The sequence below is a fragment of the Triturus cristatus genome, chromosome 4_1 (genome assembly GCF_964204655.1).
Source record: "Triturus cristatus chromosome 4_1, aTriCri1.1, whole genome shotgun sequence".
Classification (NCBI taxonomy): domain Eukaryota; kingdom Metazoa; phylum Chordata; class Amphibia; order Caudata; family Salamandridae; genus Triturus; species Triturus cristatus.
Genome location: NC_140585.1, coordinates 955,435,511 through 955,456,889, shown reverse-complemented (window position 1 = coordinate 955,456,889; position 21,379 = coordinate 955,435,511). Strand labels below are relative to the sequence as shown.

The window sequence follows — 21,379 nt, the reverse complement described above, 5'->3', positions numbered from 1 at the left end:
AGTGACTGTGAATGATAGAGCAGTGAAGTGCTCTACATAATACTATTGTAAAACAAATCTATAAAATTCAATGTCGCTAGAGGTAGGATACATAAATTGTCAGCTAAGTTACTACCGCTCTCCTTAAATCACGACACCCATATTTATACTTACTTTCTTAGTGGCAACTACAGTTAAGAATGCTTCTCCACTATTTAGACCAATGTCATAAGTAGTATCATCATTTTTATGCTTTAATTCCACCAAAAACATTCTACCTATTATCCTACTTTCTACATTTTGGACACCGGCTGTCTACTTTAAGATATTGTCTGGTACAAGACATATCCAGGTAGTCTCAATGATCTATTGCTAGTAAGTCGTCCTCTATCACTTGGGTGTAACTAAACTTTTTATAGACTATCATTAGTTGCAATGAGATTTTGTTCTATCATTCCCTTCTCGCCAGCCTTTCTTAATCGGTCAATTAGTTATTCTGGTGGGCACAATCTTATTTTAAGAGACTAGAACTCTTTTGGTCTCTCTCACCGATCGTGGTCCACAGGCCTGCTGAAAAATGTCCTGGCCTGGCTGCCTGTCCTTTCAGGTACAGGCATGCATTAATGGCGCGCTGGTTGCACCGCAGGTGACCATGGACGTCATTTAGGGGTCGCCATTGTTGCATCTGAGATTCCTAGCTTGCCCCTTACGACCCTTGGCCTCAGAGGTGGCAAAGGCTATGCCAAGAAGAGAAAGTTAACCGCAGCAGTGTAATGTGGACATTACTGCGACATATTAAACAAGCATTGGCATAGCCAATAGGTCTCGCCTTTGGGACCTTATTAGTGTTTAGCCATGCAACAGTTGCATAACTAAATACTTATAAGGTCCCAAAAGCGAGACCTATTGGCTATGCCAAGCGGCCGTGCGGCCGAGAAAGTGATCGCGATCAAACATCAAAGCGGCCGAAAGTGAAAGTAATTGCGGTAAAGTGCAGCGCGCGCGCCTGTGCACATGCACTGTGGCTCTAGGCTGGCCTGGTAGCACTTTTTGGAGCCCTCTCAATAAGTCTCGCCAGACCAGCGCATGCGCTGTGTCAGGCGAGATCTAAAAGGAACTATGATTTAATCATGTCAAGTTTCATTGCGGTAAATTTTTTTACAATTATGTTTTTCGAATAAAAATCATCACCTCTGTGCTTTGCATGGTGCATAGGTAAATAATAAAAAAAACTAAGTGATTTAAATAATGTGGGTTCCCAGGTTTGCCTCTTTGATCAAACTCATATGGTTTCATGCAGTAAAAAAAGAAACGTGTAATATTCTCATCATATGAGCACCCTATTTAAAATAGGTGGTTTATAAAATAGACACTGATGTGTATTATTAGCTGCTGTGTTATTGTATAATTGTGCGCATTAGGGGTTATTAACTTCAAGAGTATAAATGACTTACGACAAACTCTTCCTGGTACTATCCAGTGTCAAAAACATATGATGTCACTTTCTATGATGGTAATGGGACAAAGGGTAAGTGATGTTACTTCCGCTACCCCTAACATTTTAATGAATAGAAGGCCATGCAGGTGACACACAGTTCCATTATCGGAAGAGAAAAACCTTCTAGGATGCATTTAGGACAAAGATGCAGGTTAATAAATTTGGATAGTAAATAAAATACAGTGGACAGTGTACATAGTAAATTACAAGGATTAAGGATTGATAAAATGTATGCACAAGATGATTAACAGGACAAGCAATGCTGATTGAAGCAAGGGAACAGCATTGAGTAGTTGAGTAAACAAAGATTATAGAGTGTACATCAAGGAAAGAGCTCAGGTGACATAAAGGAAAATAATTTGATTCATCTTTAATAGCCGACATGTGTTTATTCAGGTAAACAGTGGTGACCTCTGGCATCATTTTAGGTGTCACCGGGGCCGAATGTTGAATCTGATGACCTGCCAGACCGGCTGTGGTCCAAGCTGTGCACACGTCATACGGCTTTGTCAATACAGAACTTCAGATGATGTACAGTACACTGTCTAGGCAGGCTATATCTTTTCACTGAAACCCAGCTGTCTAGAATGTCTTGCTGTGCAGCGCCTCCCTTCTGGTGTCTGCTCTGATGCCCCTCTCTCAGGAATTTTAGGCACACTGAGATACCAGCCCCAGACATGCCACTGGCCTACTCAAGGAGGTGATGTGAGTTATAGACTCAGCAATTAGTCAATGTCTGGCTAGTGCTTTTACTTATCAAAGAGTAATTTGCTTCTGTCATACCACGCAATACTGAACATAATCATCAGTTGACATTTCAATTGGTACACCAATATTTCAACTAACCTGTGCCACAGTAGACCGCCAGGGCTCCTCCTGTAGGCGAGGTGTCAAGTGGTAGTTCAGTGCAAAGCAGATCTTAGCTATCCTGGAGGAATTCTATGGATAATATTCATGGGGAGCGCTGCAGACCTGCTTGAACCATTTTGAAGATTAGAGTACTTAGTCAGCAAAGCAATACGTCTCTTCCCTCTCAATGACACACATGTTCCTAAACATTCTGCCCATTTCGTTGTTGTGGTTTAGACAATGCCTGCAAGTGCAGGTGGGCGATAGAGGTAGCGCTGCTCCAGGTGGTGTATATGTCCCCCTGAGTAGGAATTATCTTTGCTCTGCCCTGGCCTAGCAGATGCTACCATGGTGTGTATTTAGTGGATGTGCGCACGCCCTGTCAGGCGAGCATCAGCAGCGCCAGTGCTGGTTATGAAGAGGCCGCGCTCTGGTAGTGCTGCTCACTGTCTAGTGGTTCTGTCGTCACTGGATTTTTCTTGGGTTCAGCCCACCACCTAAACAGCGCAAGGAGTCCACCCTGGGTCACAAAGGTGAATAGAAGGCATTAATTAGTGTCTTCTCCAAAAGTTGGTATTGCCCTTCTTCTTGGCTCAGCAGTTCCTGCAACACTCAGGGTCGTCAGTTGAACCGCCGAGACACCTATGGGTATTTGTGCGCTTTATAAATCTCATAAACATAAACCCACAGGCTGTGGTCACTGTTCTTTAATGCCTCATGCTCCTAGGTTCTTAGGTGCTTTGGTGAAAAAGCTTGTGAAGAAGCACACAGTCTGCTTCGATGACCGCTCCATACTCATGGGTGCCCACCAGCTTCAGCTCAATATGTGGGGATACCTAGGGCTTCCAGGACTCACCCACTGATTGAATGATCCTTGAATTGCAGCAGGCAGCTTTAGTTTGTTCTGCTTAATTTGTTTTGCAATCCCGCTCTTCTGGGCAGCATCTTTCTCATGCAAGCGCACCTTCAATATCGTTTCTAAGCAGTTGGACAGCTCCTTCCTTCAGTAGGCCCAGGATAGTTTCTCTTGGAAGGCATGTAAAACTCCCCAAGTTTTAGGACCCAAACCTGGCAAATGGCAGTTGGCAGTCAATACCCAAACCCTGGTGTGGGACCCCAATTCTGGTAGAGAAATCATGGTACACTGTCTGTCTTATTTTCATAGTAAGGTTGCATGCAGGGTTTTTGTATTCTAAAACCTTTGGGACCAGCCACGGGCATTTTTGCCTATTGATTTTTCCCTCCTCAGTAGTCAAGCCACAGTCTTTACCAACTCTACTCTACCTTCTTGCTGACATGTGAAGACATTCTCCTGTTAGTGGAATCACAAACTCAAGGCACAAAAGAGGGAGGGGTAGACCCACTTGACTGTCTGTTAACGTTGCGCCTCCAATAAAGGGACATTAACATGTGGAGTCCCTCGAGAGTCTGCACTAGCCCCACTCTTGTTCAATATCTATTTCAGACCAATAGTGGGGACCCTAGCACGTATTGACTGCCAGGTATTCAACTACGCCAATGACGCCCAACTAATTCTTCAAATTGACAACACGCCTCAAGCACACCAACGCTTGCAAAACATCCTTAGATACGTGGTCAACTGGATGACAGCTAATTCACTCAAAGTAAATAAAGACTAAACTGAGGTCCTAGCCATCACCACGGGAAGCACCCCCTTGGTTTGACCTCTTCTGGCCACCGGAGCTGGGGGCTACACCTACCCCAGCCCCAGCTGTTAAAAGCCTAGGCATTAAAGTAGACAACAAACTCGCATTGTCTAACCAAGTGTCCTCAGTGGTCGGGACCTGCGTAGGCCTGCTGAGGCAGCGGAGGAAATTATCACCCCTCCTCTCGTTCTCTACCCTGCGGATGGTGTTGACTGTATTGATCATGTCCTGCCTAGACTATGGTAACGTGCTTTACATTGGATTGCCCGAAAAGCTACTGGGCAAGCTGCAAGTAGCAATGAATGATGCAGCTAGGCTGATCTTCAAGCTCTCTAGACGGGCAGGGCCACACCTCTGTTGCAACAGCTTCACTAGCTCCCCTTCAAGCAGCAAGCCAGGCTTAAAGGCCTCTGCATTGCCCACAAAGCCCTTTATGGCCAGGCTCCAGTCTACATCAAGGAGCTTCTGGAGAGTTATCGGACGTACTCTCCAATCATCAGAGGCAGGCCAACTGGCCTGTCTGTGTTTCAACACAATGACCAAAGGAGGACGAGCATTATCTGTCCTGATCCCACAGGTGTGGAATAAGCTGCCAGGACACCTTCGTAAGGAAAAATTCCTCCTCCCTTTTAGGAAAAAATTCAAAACCCTCCTCTTCACAGAAGCCTGGGCATAACCAAACGCACTGATCGGAGACCAATAGTCACTCACTGGAGTGGGCAATAGTTACTCTCTCTTTAGCGCTTAGAGACCTACCGGTGATATGCGCTTTATAAATCTCAATTAACAATAACAGCCTGTAACGGGAGCCCTTCTAGCAAGCAATGGAGCAGGGAAAGACAAGGGAATTTCCATATACTTCAAAAGGACCCCATTGTTTTCTCCACACCCTAGAGCCCAGTCTACTGCAAAGGGCCTTTCAAGTGTTCTTGAGGAGTCCAGCATTCATATTGCTGCCTCACTTTTTCTTGAGGTTGTTGGGATACTGAATACTAAATGAATAGCACAGAATTGGGCTCCATTCAGTATCCTCGCAGCCAGTGCTTATCTTGAGAATTTCCTGCATGGGTATTGGGGCAAATGATCCAAAAGAAGGCACTGCTGAGCCATTGAACGTAAAGATTGACAATACCCGTGCTTCCTGCTGATGCCGCTACCAGTGGCAAGCATCACTTCCACTGTGAATGAAGAAGAGGGACTACTTTATTACATGCCACTTCTAGAAACTGTAAATGAAAAATGTAAACATCTTCAAATTGCCTTGGACTGGTTTTAAAATGTGATGGACAGCAATCAAGCAGCATCCAAGGGCGCTTTTACCATAAGAAGCCATTGGCTTTAGGGGGCTGTCCCAAAGTCTCTCTCTGTAAGTAATGTGTTATGCTGATATGAGGTCTGCCAGACAGCAAAACCCATCTGTACCCGACCTAAATGTACAGGGCTTCAGCAATAATGAATACTCCATAGCTTTTCTCACGTAGGATTATCTTGAAAGACCTATGCCTACGCAATAAACAAAAAAGAATATATATTTACAAGGTCAATAGCAGACATCAAAGTTCACCTTCCAAAATATTTCGAAAGTGAAAGATGGCTTTAACATCAGGGGGAATGCACCAGTGTCTATGGTTTTCCGTGCTGATAGGCTTTCCCAAAACCTCAGTGCCTGGTTAAAAAAAAATATTAGTAAATGTTAGTGAAGGCTGTGCTTCTCGACATACTTACAAATTTTATGACATCAAAAAGGAACCTGTGTAAAGAAAATATGCATAAACTAAATTTTAGTAGATGTTACTTGCATATATGTGTTAGTCTTTTGTAAAGACTACCTGGACTTTGCTATGCGGGTGAGAAGGCTAGCCTTAATGTTTCCTTACTTCTGATCCCTGTTAACTCACTCTGTATGCTTCTCGAGTGCTGGCTGCAATGACTGTTCCTTGATTCTGAAGTACTTGGTCTTTCATACAGGGCAGTTTTGCTAGGCAGTGGTTAAACATGAAGCTAGAGTGCCCCCTTTTAAAGATAGCACCAATGTAGAGGAAAAAGCTATGGTCATAAAAAAAGTCCAACAGGGAAATGCAGATTGACTGTACCACCCTTGCAGCTAAAGAGAGCCGGCCCACCCTAGGGCTTGAACTTCAAACACCCAGGTTAGAGGCAGGTTAAAAAGGAATTAGGCCATGAGTAACACATTTCAAAGGAAACTTAAAGGAAAATAGGAAAGCTTAGGAAAAAACTAGCAAAGGGGCAAAGATCTCAACAGTAAAAAAATTACCCAGAAGAGTTGCGACGTGACTAGAAGGCAAATTTGCCTCCTTAAATACTAGTCGGCAGGAAATGACACAAGGAGAGCCCTGAAAGGAAATGGAAGAAATGCTAGAATGGTCTGAGCTACTGCAAAATACCAGGAAGTAGCCATGAAGAACTGAAGCCAAAGGCTTGAAGATCCGCCCACACTCACCCTACCCTTCCAGAAGACTGTGGCATGCAGCTTCCCCACCACTGCTTGCAGACCCTCTTTCTGTCTCTATCCCACAGGCCGGGGATAGCAGATCAGTTTCACAGTTCCCCAGTGAGGTCGATAATTTTTCAGAACAAGAAAGTAATTAGACAGCATGAAATAACTTTCAAATATATGTAATCAAGAAGTACACTACTCAAAGTAAATCTTATGATGCATACTAAAATATTATAGATGTGTACAACATATTGCTTTACTTTTTTTTAGCACATGTGTTAAAAAAATAACATATTTGTTCTCTTACTAAGGTGGAGGTAGCAGCACCAGTGGACACGGTAATACGCGTAACGATCCTTCCAAAGTGATTAGTCCATCAATCCCGCTCTTGCAGTTGGCAGTGGAAGGTAAACTTCACTTAATATAAATATTTTTTGTCATTGTATTGATTGCCATTCATAAAACCAAGGCTACTAATATCATACCAGGCAAACAAATGTAATTTTAGCTCCAAGAGCATTTGTGTCCTGTGACATAATTTTTTGTGAAAGGTAATATAGGGAGGTGTGTGACTGAGCCCCGGTTTTGTGTCTTTCTCCAGCCTTACCATGATAGAAATAAGGTTATCAGCAAAATAGTGAAAAATGTAACGGAATGTAAAGCTTTGGGACCAAGATGCAGGTCCATGGTAAACTGAAATTTTAAGGACTCTAATGCCTCACAATATTGCTTCATAGGTTACACAAAAAACAGCCAAAATGATTCTGTCTAGGGCCCCAAAAAATTCTTGCGATGAGATTGGGTGGAGACAGAGGTAGGCAGAGAGAGATGCTGAGATACAGAAATAGACAGAGGTGAGAGTGCGAGACAAAGGATCAACTTCCGGTGTGGGGGCCCTCGACAATTGCCCCTTTTCCCATGCCTTAAAACGTCCCTGCAAACGAGCCCTTGAAGAAGCTTCTTTATGTTTTTTTCATTAAAGGAATCCAGAGCAGAGCTAAAGTTACACAGTAGAAACCCACCCTCGCTCTCTCCTTTTGTCAGAACTTAAGAACAAAAGGGTGACTGTTGCAGACTCCGATTTATATTTGCCTGGTAAGATTTACTGGTAGTATCTCACAATAGGGGTTCTTGAAGGAGTAATTATTACCATCAAAGGTACTACTCCATACAATCAATATCACAAAAAGGTACACGGATGGTATTGTGGGAGGGCAGGTTTGATAAACAGGCGAGGAGGCTGAATATATGTTCCAAAAGGACGGTTTTTATTAGAAAAAGTAGAAATGGTGGATTGTTCGGTCGGTATTTCTTCTTGCTCCTCTCTGGATTGGGCTGAGCTTGATGGGGATGCAGAGGTTGATGTTCCCGGCTCCTCCTTTTCAGTAGAAAGGTGTTTTCCCCGGAGGCTCATAAGAGAGGGAAAGAGGGAGCCGTCAATTTACTGTTCTGAAAATTAGTTAGTGTCAAGTACCCATCACCACACCTGGAAGTGCTTTTATAAACTAGGGCTTTTGGTCGTTTTTCCTTGTACTGGTTTTTTTTGGGGGGGAGGGGAGGGGGTTAAAGTGCTCCTAGGAAGTCTATTAGTGCCATAACGGAAGGGCAGTGGGAAATTAGATTCGTTTACATGTCACGTAAAATCATGCTATTTAAGTAGGTTGTGCTAATAAAGTAGGTCACGCTCGCGCTGTAGAAAAGGAGGCACGCTTAATAAAAAAAAATGAGGCATGCTAATAACTGAGGCGCGCTACATTAAGTCACGCTAGGAACCTAAGGCACGCTAGTGAAAATGAGCCGCGCTAGGAACATGAGGCATGCCAGCAAAGTGAGGCGCGCTAGTAAAGTGGATAACGCAAGTAATGGAAGTGCCACTTATGCAGGGAAACAGGAGTATATGGACGCGCAACATACACACGGGGTCTTTTACTGAGACAGGCACCGCTATCCGTGCTCTTTTCCGTGCTTGCCACCCGCCTCCCTCGTACCCTTCCCCTGGTCCCTCGAGACGCTACCACTCACCAGCCCTGCCGCAACTCTCCTGATTTGCGGCAGCTCTCCAGCATCCTCCGGGGGACACCACCACTCTTCACACCAGCGTTTTCTCGTCTCCTTCTTCCAGGGCGTCTTTAGTCTTCGGGTTTTCTTCAGGCGTTCTTCCGTCATGTCCGTCTTCTCTCTTCTGCCTTTCTTCTTCCCCCAACTCCGTTCCTGTTGCTTCCTTGTCACCGGTCTCCGACGCCTCCTGTATGATTTCCGCCCTTTTCATTGGGCGGCTGCCAGACCTTCCCGGGGTTATGCCCGCCTACTTCCGGGGTCAAGTCAGCGTCTCGCTGTGAAGAGACATGATAGGGGAATGGGTCTCGTAGTCCTTTATGGCCCCTCCTAATTCGATCGTTGGAAGAAGTATGGGTCCTACGGGTAAGATCCTCCCATGACGTTATACAGGTGGGCCCATCGTGCATTTCCTCACAGGTATATTGCGAAGAACACAACAGAAGGAGGAGAAGAAGCGGAAAGAAGCACTACTGTGTTAAGATGAGAACCCTCACTCACCCTAGGGTGACATGCTTCATCATTGCGTCCCCTCTTCGCACTGGGACCGCAAGGTACCCAGTGCGGGTTACAACTCCCCCGTAGGAGAGGATTGTGAGGTGTTTTATGTCATCCAATCTAGGGTTTGAGTGAGGGGCAGAGTGCAAAACAAAAATTTATAAATGTGTGTGAATTAAAACTATCTTCTGGTGGGTGGGAATAATCTTTATTATTACCCCCAATGGATAGATTGAAACCAATAGGGGAACATCCATAACCCTGAGGTGAGTGAGGGTTCTTATCTTCTGTTGTGTTCTTCGTAATATACCATCCCTGTACCTTTTTATGAGATTGAAGGTTTACTGGTAACCAGTATAAAAAGATATTGGATTGCAAGAGCAGAAATAACTGCTTCAAGTTTGGGATTAGATTTGCACAGGTAATAATGGTCACTAACTAATCGCAACTATACATCAGAACGCACTAATGAGTCCCTGACAAATGCTTAACATATATGCTAACGTTTGGTTCTTAGAAAAGCATATTTGACAAAGCTTTCTGTCTGCACCTTCCCACCCCTTTATAAAGCACTGCAGTAATGAGAAACCAAAACTACGTTTTGTGAGCTTGAGCACCTGTTTCAGCGACCTCAGGAGACTAAAATCAAATGCTCCCAGACATACAGTTGTTCATATAAGGCTGTCATCCTCCATTCCTTCTTTGTCTTCTCTACTTACAGTTAAACAAGCTTTTATATGCTGTCCCTCATGCCATTTACTAATGAAACACAGTAGTCCACTGTAGGCTGATCTTCATACTAGAATTTCTCAAAACGAGAATGCATAATCCATCAAAGTGTCATTCTCTAGATACATTTAAGACGTAACTAACATAATTCAGTATTCAAAACATTTATTTTTACGTAATATTGTAGTCCATATTTAAAATGCTCTAAATAGTGATAAGACGGTGCAAAATAGGGAGTGGGTGACAGGTGTCTCCACTTAAAGACACATGACTGTGGACTCCTGAAGATTTATTTTCCATAGAGGGTCAGTGGAGTCAATGTATCTGATAGAGACTTCTAGCAGCAAGTTCCTTACCTTAGAATTATCCCCAGGCATCAGACTGGATCCGGAAATTTTTTATGCGCTGCTCCCTGTGCGCAGGTAGATGGCGCCGTTTTGGCTCCGCATGGCGTTGTTCAACATCGTCTGCACTGCAAGTGACGTGCTCAGTGCCTATATAGGCGCCGCCCCAGAGAGCTGTCGTTAGTTCTTTTCTTTCCGCATCAGTTAACGCAGATCCGGCAATAGCTGCCCCTCTGTCAATTTTTGACTAACTTCTTTTGACGTTTTGTGGTGGTGTTTTGAGGTTTTTTTTCCTTCTGGTGTGGTAGGAATGTCATTGAAGAAGGCTGGGTTTAAGCCCTGTGGTGCCTGTCACAGCTCGATGTTGGTGACGGACCAGCACCTTGTTTGCCTTTGGTGCCTGAAGCACAACCACACCTGAAGGCCTGCTCTGTTTGCTGCACCATTCACCCGAAGGCCTTGAGGGAGCAATCCCACAAGTTCCATGCAGCTCAATGTGTGACGCTGCAACGATCCAGGCCCAGGTCGAGAGGAAGATCCCGATGTGGTTGCAGAGTCCAATATCCTCGTCGCACTGGGAGACTTCGGTCCGTTCGGGTACGTCCTGAAAAGAAGAAGTTGTCGAAATGTGTTTCAGCTTCATCTCGTCCGTCAGCCGATGAGAGGAGGAAGTAAAGACACTCGAGGCCTGGCTCCACAGTTGAGCCGACACATGGGCTGTCTCCGCACCTTCCCGAGTTTCCTGAAGCATAGAGACCCTGCACAATTGCAAGAATTTTATGAGGCTATGCACCTCATATTTGGGTGATCAATTCCCTCCGGCCCGTCTTTTGCCCCACAGGTGAGGGGCCCCTACTAGAGCTAGACCATTGGCTCCTGCGCCTGTTGGACCACAGGGTTCCACAGATGGATCCTGATTGGCGCTGGTTGTGCCATCTTGACCTTCCCTAATGCTGGTCCTGAGGCCGGCCCCGCCAGCGCCCACTGGTGCCGCCATCCCCATTTATATCCCCAATTCCCACACGGAGCTAAAGGGACGTCGCCGACGCTGACTAGAGCCATGCCTTTCAGGCCGGAGCCTGAGCCCTAATCTTTTAGGCTAGGACTCGGAAAGGAATGGGAGGGGTTGCTGAGCCCTGAAGAATACCAGCCATATGATACCAACATGGACTGGTGTGAGGATTTGGCGGATGCCAGCAGACTGGATACTTCTCCTGATAACTGGCATGCTTTCTCCCCTCTACCATGGTTAGTGAGGAGGGAGCTGCATTTGTAATGATGGTGAGGAGGGCGGCCGAGGTCTTGGACCTCAGCCTGTCCTCAGTGGCAGTCAAGATTAATGTCTTGATGGAAGGGATTCAGCCGGGAGTGTCTCCCTCAGAATTGCTTCTCACTTTTAATGGAACACTTACTGATGTCCTGCTTGGGACCTGGTCCAGGCGCAGGACAGGGGGTCCTGTGAACAAGACAGTAGCCTTCAGCCACTGCCCTGCTCCAGGGGACCCCACATTTCTCAGAGAACACCCTAACCTGGAGAGCTTGGTGTCCAAACCTCCATTTTCCATGTAAATCCTGGAGCATTCCCCACCTCACCGCTGGATCAGGAATCCAAGAGACTACACAACTTAGGTAAGAAAACATTTTCTTCCATCAGCCTAGCATTGCTGTCCATGAACACTGCATGCCTTTTGGGTCGCTATTCTCACACTCTGTGGGATTCGGTTGCTCAGGTGCTGCCAGTGGTTCTGGAGGGGGCCCGAGCCCTGCTCTCCCGGGCTGTTGCCGACTGGATTCTCAATTAGCTGTGGATGGGACACCACTGACTTACTAGGCAGAGTGGTTTAGTCGATGGTGGCCCTCCGGCACCACACCTGGTTGAGGACTAACAGCTTTTCTGGGGTTGTCTAAACATCACTTCTGGACATGCCCTTTGATGGCTCCCGTCACTTCGGAAAGGAAATAAAATGAGAAGGACTCTTTGGTACAAAGGGACAGGGCTCCCTATCAGACTGTAAAGTCATAAAAGTTTCCCTTTGGAATCATAGATCGTCACAAGGACTCATTTATTCTTATTCCATCTCACACAGTGCTCAGACTTATCCTCAGCTCTTGCACACAGCCCCAAACCTATAAAGTACCACAACAGTGCTCACTATATTAAATATGTCATAAACAAAGTTATTACAGATACCAATATACATATAAAATCATCTAATCCTTCATGTGCATAGTAGGCCGATTCAGTGCTGGATCACTTTAAAGACCGCAGGGCTAAGGCCAGGTCGTTGAGCCTTTCCGTGACCCCTCTCCACCCCCAATCCACCTTTCACTCCTTTCGTAGCCACGCAAGGGGCTTTAAGCCGCGTCTATACCACCCAGCCACCTGGGTGTGCAAGCTTCACCGCCTCTGCATGGCAGAGGATGCAATACCTACTGGCTCCCTGGGTCAGGCAGCCAGCGGTCGGGTGAGTACACCACCCACCCCAGCAGCCGCAGCCACCAAACCATCCTAATCTGCCCTCTTACAATCGTGGTCACCCATTGGGTGGCAGGATTTGCCATCACCTGCCCCACTGGCGGTCCATAACATCGGAGAGGTGGGTTTTGCAGATCGTCTGAATGGGTAACTCCCTCCCCTTCATGACTACACTCCCACCATGCACCCAACTTGGAACAGGTTGACAGAGAATCACCTATCTCTTCTCCACCAGGAAGTGACGGCTCTTTTTGTCAAGGGAGCCATAGAGAGGGTGCCAACACCAGAAATAGGTTGTGGTTGTTATTCCCTCTACTTTCTGGTGCCCAAAAAGGACTAAGGCCTTCGTCCTATCTTTCACCTGTGCCCTCTCAATTTCTTCATCAAGAAAGAGATGTTCAAAATGCTTGCGCTAGCTCAGCTTCTGTCTGCCCTTGACCCGGGAGACTAGATGGTAGCTTTGGCTTTGCAGGATGAATACTTTCTTATCGCAGTCTTGGCTGCCCACAGGCGTTACCTGCAGTTCATGGTGGGCCATGAGCATTTTCAGTTCGCCGTGCTTCCCTTTGGCCTCAGCAGCCCACCTCGGGTGTTCACCAAGGTGATAGCACTGGTTGAAGCTTATCTGCGGAGATCGGGGGTAGCATTCTTCCCCTATATCGACGACTGGTTGTTGAAGGCGGGCTCACCCCAGTCTGTCGTTTCCCAACTCTAGACTACGGCAGACCCCCTACACTCACTGGGGTTCACTGTCAACATGCTGAAGTCACATCTGACTCCTTTCAGACTCTCCCATTCATTGGAGTTGTTCTGGACACAGTGCAGTTTCAAGCCTATCTTCATGAATGGTGAGTCTGGGATATTCAAGGTATGATACTGATGTTTCAGCCTCTATCCTGGATTTTGGTGAGACTGACACAGAGCCTCATGGACTACTGCATTCTGCTTGTGACACATGCCCACTGGCATGTGCTGGCTCTACAGTGGGACCTGAAGTTCCAGTGGGTGCAGCATCAGGGGGAATCTCTCTGACATGGTCCAGATCTCGGAGGTAACTGCAAAAGATCTGCAGTGGTGGTTAACGAACCATGATTGGGTCAGCGGCAGATGCCTCTCCCTTCCCCAACCAGATCTGACGGTAGTGACCAATGCGTGTCTCCCAGAATGAGGCAGCTGTCTGGGAAAGGTAAAGATCAGATGCCTCTGGTGGTATCGGGACTCCACATCAACCTGTTGGAGCTCCAGGCGATCCGGCTGGCATTCAAAGCCTTTCTGCCCACAATCAAGGGAAGGCTAGTTCAGGTGTCCATGGACAACATCACCACAATGTGTTACTGCAACAAACAGGGCGGGGTGAGGTTGTGGACCCTTTGTCAAAAGGCCTAGAGAATCACAAATTACATCTCCATCTTAAGGTGGTGCAAGGTTTCAGCAGAGGGGTGAGCCATGGTTAGATCTGTTTGCCACTGCTGAGAATGCACAATGTTAGCAGTTCTACTCGCTGGAGTTTCCAAGGTGGCTCTTCGCTCAGAGATGCTTTTCGTCTCGAGTTGAGCACAGGCTTCCTGTATGCCTCCCAGCCCATATCACTCCTGCCGGAGTTCTCAAGAAGATCTGGAACAACTGGGCCCAAGTCATTTTTGTGACTCTGGACTGGGCACAGAGTCCAGTATCCCGAGCTGTTGAGCATGGACATCAGGACTCTGTTCAGGCTACCACTTCGGAAGGATCTTTTGTTGCAGCAGCAGAGGGGGGTTCTCCATCCAAACCTGTCTATGCTCTGTTTTCTTGTGTGGAGATTGACCATCGACAGTTGACAGCTTTCAACCTTGCACCCAAGTCTGTGACATTATCTTGGCAGCCAGGCGTCCCTCCACTGAGCTGGTATACACCTGCCGTTGGGGGAAATGTGTGGCAGGGTGTACAGAAATACACAAAATGTGATTGGAGGCTGCTTACAATATGTCTACCCAACCACTGGCAAAAGCTCAGGGTAGCACTCCAATCCTTGGTTCTTTTGCTCACCATGCCACCTCAGTTTGGACCCAGCTATATGCCAAACTGTCTTGTTGCTAAACAAAAGGTGATGGGAGCCTGCTTGCAATACATCTATCCACTGGCAATAGTTTGGGGTAGCACTCCAACCTACTATTTGTTTGCTCACCATGCCACCTCAGTTTGCACCCAGCTTTATACAATTCAGTCTTAATCCTGCTTCATTGGGAATAGTCCAGCCTGAACTGCCAAGCCAGATCCTCCCTGAATCGGAACACGAGCAACCCAGGACCGATGTTCCCCAGTTAAGGGCTTATCAGCCGGGTACAGCTTGGTTCCAATGACACAGTGAGCATGTGGCCCACTTCTGGGTATACCCATGCCACTTAGGGTGGTACATGAAACCCACAAAAGGTGATGGGAGCCTGCTGGCAATAAATCTATCCACTGGCAATAGCTTGGGGTAGCACTCCGTCCTATCATTCTTTTGCCCACCATGCCACCTCAGTTCGGACCCAGCTATATGCAAATCAGTTGTAACCCTGCTTCATTGGGATCAGTCAAGCCTGAACTGCTAAGCCAGGTCCTCCCTGAACCGGAACACAAACAACCAGGACCGGTTTCGCCCTATATTATGGGCTCTTCTGCCGTATACAGCTTGGTTCCAGTGACACAGTGAGCATGGGCATAGCAATGCTACTTAGGGCGGTAAATGAAACACACAAAAGGTAATGGGAGGCTTCTTGCAATAGGTAGGAGGCTAGCTTAGTATATAGTGTCCACCTATGGTGAGGCACTGTGCACTGACTCCAGGAAAACCTTAGTGATAGTGTTTAGGTCCTTGAAAACTAGAGCTCTCAAGGGGTAGCTGTGTAAAGCAGCTAAGGAATATTCAGGAGGCTTGTAAAGCAAGTGCATTGCCCTCTATAGTCCGTCAGTAAGCTTTTCACACAAGAAAAAAACACACAGGGTTCGTATAAAAAAAATACTTTGTATTTATTAGTACACACTAGACATTAACTTGGTATATCTCCTGTCCGGAGATATCAACTACACATAAAAAATAATTTAGAAAGTGGTAAGTAGCCTAGAAAAACGCACGGGGCCCAACCGGTGGTCCAAACCATATACTAAAATAGTGGAATGTGAGGTAAGTACCAAAATGGGACTAGTACCCAAGGATGGAGAACACCAGGAGAAACACGGAAACACCCAGGGTGAGTAGCCAGGGACACCCAAGTGCCCAGGTGCAGAGTGTTTACACTTGGTCAGACGTCCATAGGATAACACAGGGTAAGTCGCAATTGGGATTTTACGGTTCTAGGACTCTTCCCAAAGGACCCACTTGGATCAAGGATGGTTGGAGAGCCACCCCACTTGTGGATACCCTAGGAACTAGGATACCATACCATAGTTGTGAAGCATAGTTGTAAAGTGGAGTCCGAGACGTCCGTAGACGCCAATGGAGGTTCATGGAAGATCAGCAGCTCCAGTGGCTCGTGGACCAGACCGGTGAAACCAGGCCAAGGAATCCAGATGAGAAGAACCTGAAAGCAGAGGGGACAGAGTCAAAACCACCTGGAGGTGACTAGGAGGCACAAGGGCAGAATACTAGCTCTGGTTGGAGGTTCTTCCTGTAGCACAGAGAGGATGAAGCAGCAGCTGTGGAGCCCAGGCGACAATACAGGAGTTGTCCACAAGCTCTTCCACGCTGGTCGACGAGTGCAGGAAGGTCAGTGGTCGGCACGACCACCAACAAGCCTTGGCAATTCCAAACAATGGTTAGCGGGAAAAGATGCTATGTTGCTGACCAGCAAGGGCAGGACCGGCCCTCATCACGCAGAAGAGCCAGCAGGAATAGATGGAGTCCCCTTGAGGACACTGGCATCAGGCACAGGGAGTCTCAAGGAAGCCTCATAAGCACACAGGAGATGAAGGCCCATGATGCAGAGAATGCATCAGGACGTCGTTCTTGGACCCGTGAAGTGCTGGAGGATGGGGCTTCTTCGAGCTTGAAGATCATTCTTGAGGAGAGCCAACAAGACTTGGTAATGACAAACAGACACAGTGCACAGGGAGTCAGTTCACGACGACTGAAGAGGGATTACAGTTGTCCAAGTTGCAGGGAAGACTGCTTAGGCCTCTGGAGAACCAAAAAACTACCACCTGTGTTGCAGAGCCGAGTGAAGTCTGTGGGACAACAGGATCAGCAAACTGGTCGACGTTGTAGAGGTGCCTGTGAATGCAGGGAAGTGACTCCTTCACTCTAAGGGAGATTCCTTCTGGCTGGGATGTAGTCTGAGTCCTTGATGACTCCGAGTATGGATGGCCACGGAGTTGCAGAACTTGGAAAAGCACAGGGACAAAGATGCAGCAGGAATCTCCCCACTGGATCAGTCTTGTCATAGGTCCTGGCTTGAACAGTTGAGTTCCAGTGTTCATGAGCAGAAAAGTCTTGGAACAGTCTTCAGACGACAGGCAGTCAGATCTAGAAGTTGTTGTTGGGACGAATCTAAGGTCCCACCCTCAGGGGAGCCCTTAAGTAACCCTAAACATGGGAAGGACCTCTTCTCTGGTTACCCACCTAGCAGAGGGTAACCAGAGATGCCACTCAACTTTTCTAGCTAGTGAAATGCTCCCAGGGGCCAAGATTCAACCGTGCAGAATGAAGTGGCCACCTGGAGGAGCTCTGGGCACCTCCCTAGGGAAGAGCTGGATAGGGGGGTGGACACTCCGCTATCCTTTGTGTGGTTTCGCACCAGAGTGGGAGTCAGGGGCTGCCGAACTGAGCAAAACTGGTTTATGCATAGAGGGCACCATATCTACCCTTCAATGTAGTTTGGTGGCACTCTGAAGCACCCCCACCCAACCTAATTCTAAAGGAGAGGTGGTCACACCTCTCCTTTGCAGGAAATCCTTTGTTCAGTTTCTTCTGCCTGAGAACTGTCTAGGGTCAGTAGCAGCACGGGCTGGCAGTCAGACCCTGTAAGGCTACACAGGTAGGTATTGAGGGGTACTCTAAGGAGCACCCCAGGTACTTGGTATTATGCAACTAACACTGGAATCGGTGTAGTTGCATGATTCCAACATGTTTGATACCAAATATGACAAGGCTCGGGCAGCCATTATGTAGTTGGACCTCTCGACATGCCAGTGTTGACTGCATACCTTCAGAATGGCCGTCCTGCGCTTACAAAGCCCAGAAAATGGAATCCAGGGTTTGTAGGGGTACCTCTGCTTGTGCAGGGGTACCCACATACTTAGAACCAGGCACCCTGCCCTTGGAATTAAGGGCCTATTTTAGGGGTGACTTATAAGTTAAACATGCAGTGACCGGATATAAGGGAAACCTTATATTTGAAGTGGAAGGTCCAAGCACCTTTTCACGCAGACTGCAATGGCAGCTCTGCAGACACAGCTTGCATGGGCTCCTATGTGTGGCACAATACATGCTGCAGCCCATAGGAGACACCTGGTGTACAAATGCCCTGGGTACCTCAGTACCATATACTAGGGATTTATAATGGTACCCCAGTACGCCAATTGTGGGGTTTACAAAGTAATTACCAGAGAATTTCAAAGGAGAGAGCACTGCCACTGGGTTCCTGATTAGCAGGATCCAAATGAACTACAGTCAAAAAACACCAACTCCAGGCAAAAAGTGGGGGTATCCAAGCCAGAATGATTCTACTTTCCTACAGTAGCACTCCAACCCATCGTTCTTTTGCTCACCATACCACCTCAGTTTGCATTTCATGCACACTGTGTCCCTGGAACCAAGCTGTACCTGGCTGATGATCCCATAAATTGGGCAAAACCAGTCCTGATTTGCTTGTGTTCCAGTTCAGGGAGGATCTGGCAGTTCGGGCTGGACTGTTATGATTGGAGCAGGGTCCAGACATATTTGTGTCTAGCTGGGTCCAAACTGAGGTGATATGGTGTGTAAAATGATGATGATGGAATGGGATGCAGCCTGAGTAATCACCAGTGGCTGAGATTAATTCAAGCATTCCATCCATCACTTTTTTTGGTGTACTATGTGTGTTGCCCTAAGTGGGATGGATATGCCCAGACATGGGTCCCGTGCACACTGTGTCACTGGAACCAAGCTGTGTCTGGCAGATGAGCCCATATCTAGGGTGAAACTGGTCCTGGGTTGCTTTTTTTCCAGTTCAGGAAGGATCTGGCTTGGCAGTTCGGGCTGGACTGTCATGATTGGAGCAGGTTCAAGTCTTATTTGCATATAGCTGGGTCCAAACTGAGGTGATATTATGTGCAAAATAACAATGGATTGAGAGGTGGCCCTGAATAATTACCTGTGTCTGACATAAATTCAAGCATTCCATCCATTACTTTCTTGGGTATTTTATGTGTTGCTGTAAGTGGGATGGGTATGCCCAGAAGTGGGTCTCATGCACACTGTGTCACAGGAACCAAGTTGTACTGAGCTGATGAACCCATAACTAGGGCAAAACTGGTCATGGGTTGCTTGTGTTCCAGTGCAGGGAGGATCTGGCATGGCAGTTTGGGTTAGACTGTTCTGATTGTAGCAGGGTCAAAAATGATTTGCATATAGCTGGGTCCAAACTGAGGTGACATGGTATGCAAAATAACGATGGGTTGGAATGTGGCCCGAGTAATTACCAGTGCATGAGATTAATTCAAGCATTCCATCCATCACTTTTTGTGTGCTTTATGGTTTACAGAAAAACATATTGATCCCCTTTCTGCCCCTCCTTCTCAGGTTCTCCTTTTCATTCTCTCATGCGCAGCAGGGCTATGCTTTGGGCACTCTCAAAGTCTATCTTTCTGCTATCTCAGCTTTTAGGCAGTTGGCTGACCAGTCACCCCTCTTCAAATCCCCTATTGCAAATAGATTTCTGAAAGGTTTCCAACATTTATTCCCACCATCTCCTTTTATTATGCCCCAGTGGGACCTCAATCTTGCCCTCACTTTCCTTATGTGCGCTACCTCGAGCCCCTGTACAATTATCTACTCGGGCACTTTACCATCGCGAAGGCGTTTCTCGTGGCTGTAACATCTATGCAGAGGGTCAGTAAACTTCAGGAATTGTCACCCAGCCTCCTTACCTGAAATTCTACCCAGACAAACTGGTGCTTCATACGATAGCTTCTTTTGTGCTGAAAGTGGTCACTCCCTTACATTTAGGCCAATCCACCAGTCTCCCTACTTTTTACTCTCCGCCTCATCCCTCCAAGGAAGAGGAGTGACTTAATCAATTTAAACCGAAAAAGAGCATTGTTGTTCTACCTTGACTGCACACAAGCGTTCCGGATGGGCAACCAACTCTTCGTGGGCATGTCGGAGCGAAGAAAGGACTGGCCATAAAGAAGAGGGCCATCTCACAATGGATCGTGCTCTGTATCTAAATCTTAATTAATCGATCAGGTTTCTTATAGCGTCCGGCTACTCACTCATGAGGGTATCAAGGTGCTGAGTTGGGGGGGGGGGGGGGCAGGGTGGGGGTGGATCTGGGGTTCAGTTGAAGAGCCAGGTCTCGAGGTCCTGCCTGAATTGCGGCAGTGATTGCCTGAGGTGCAGAGGCAGGAGTTCCAGGTCTTCGCAGCGAGGTAGGCGAAGGATCATCCTCCAACTGTGGTCTTGCAGGTCCATGGGATGGTGGTCAGTGCACCAGGAAGAAACCCCCTGAGGGGTTGCTTGCTTATTTCAACAGGGCTAAAGCTGCAACCACTGCGTTAGCACATTGAGCTCCGGTCCTGGACATCGCCTGGCAGCAACGTGGCTTCCTTGCATGCGTTTACCAAACACTACTGCCCGGACAGTTAGATCCATAGTGATGGGCATTTTGCCAATTCGTTCCTGCAGGACTGTGTAGGGACTGGGTCTTTGTTGCAGTCTTCCCCCCACTTTATGCCTGGAAAATGATGTAATTTCGACTGGAAGTGCACAAGGCCCTTCCCAACCAGGTTCTCCTGTGCCAAAAGCTCTTGCCCTAAACTGTACCCTTTGTTTTCCAATTGGCACAATTTCAGTACTCCTTGTAAGTCCCTAGTAAATGGTACCCCTGGTACCTAGGGCATTGGCACTGAAGAGGGACCCCAAGGATAGCAGCACAAATTGTGCCACGCTAGGGGTCCCCTCACTGAGGCCATGCATGCTGCCATTGGAGATTGCGTGATGTGGTGGAGACAAACCTACAGAGTCATCATGGCACACATCTCTGTGTCAACAAGGGTGATGGAATACACACCTTCTTTATCTTGATATTTCCAATTTTAACCATGATAATTATCAAAGTGCGCGTGCTTACTGGTTTTGTGCCTTGCCCACATGGCACATGCTGATAATCCATGCTATGTGGAGCGACATTTCGCCCCAATTCCAGTCACACAGCGAAAGCGTAAATATACAAAACTACTTCTGCGTGATACACTCGTCCATTTTGCCCAATTATATCAATGTTTAGTTCCAATGTTTAAAATGCTTATTCTTGTGCTTAATAAATCCACATGTAAGGTATCCTGCTTTTTTCAAAAGCTTTCAATGTTTGAGATGTGCCCATCCGGACCTCTTTCAAGAACACGACAAACGTATGGTTTGTCCTAGGCAGTCTTCTTTATTTTAACCCAATGCATTTCGGGCTTTAACAAGCCCTTCTTCAGGGGTAACTGCAAATTACAATATGAAAAAACACCATTACTACATTGTCCTTTATGTCACATGAAACATAATCCGTGCACGGAAACCTAGAGGGTTATGAGGGTTGAAGTTTGTGAGGTAGGGGTTGCTTTAGGGAGTGGAGTCAGCGTCAGGGGGTTAATTACTTTGCACTTAGGAGGGAGGGGTCT

The 21,379-nt window shown here is 47.0% G+C and overlaps 1 protein-coding gene across 1 annotated transcript in view; it reads left to right on the top strand.

The window, feature by feature from the left end:
- CFAP54 (cilia and flagella associated protein 54) overlaps positions 1-21,379 on the top strand; it is a 2,172,274-nt gene that overhangs the window by 178,485 nt on the left and 1,972,410 nt on the right. Inside the window, exon 10 of the mRNA XM_085653834.1 lies at positions 6,763-6,858. Within this exon, the coding sequence (XP_085509960.1) occupies positions 6,763-6,858 (96 nt within the window). The remainder of the gene's footprint in view (positions 1-6,762; positions 6,859-21,379) is intronic.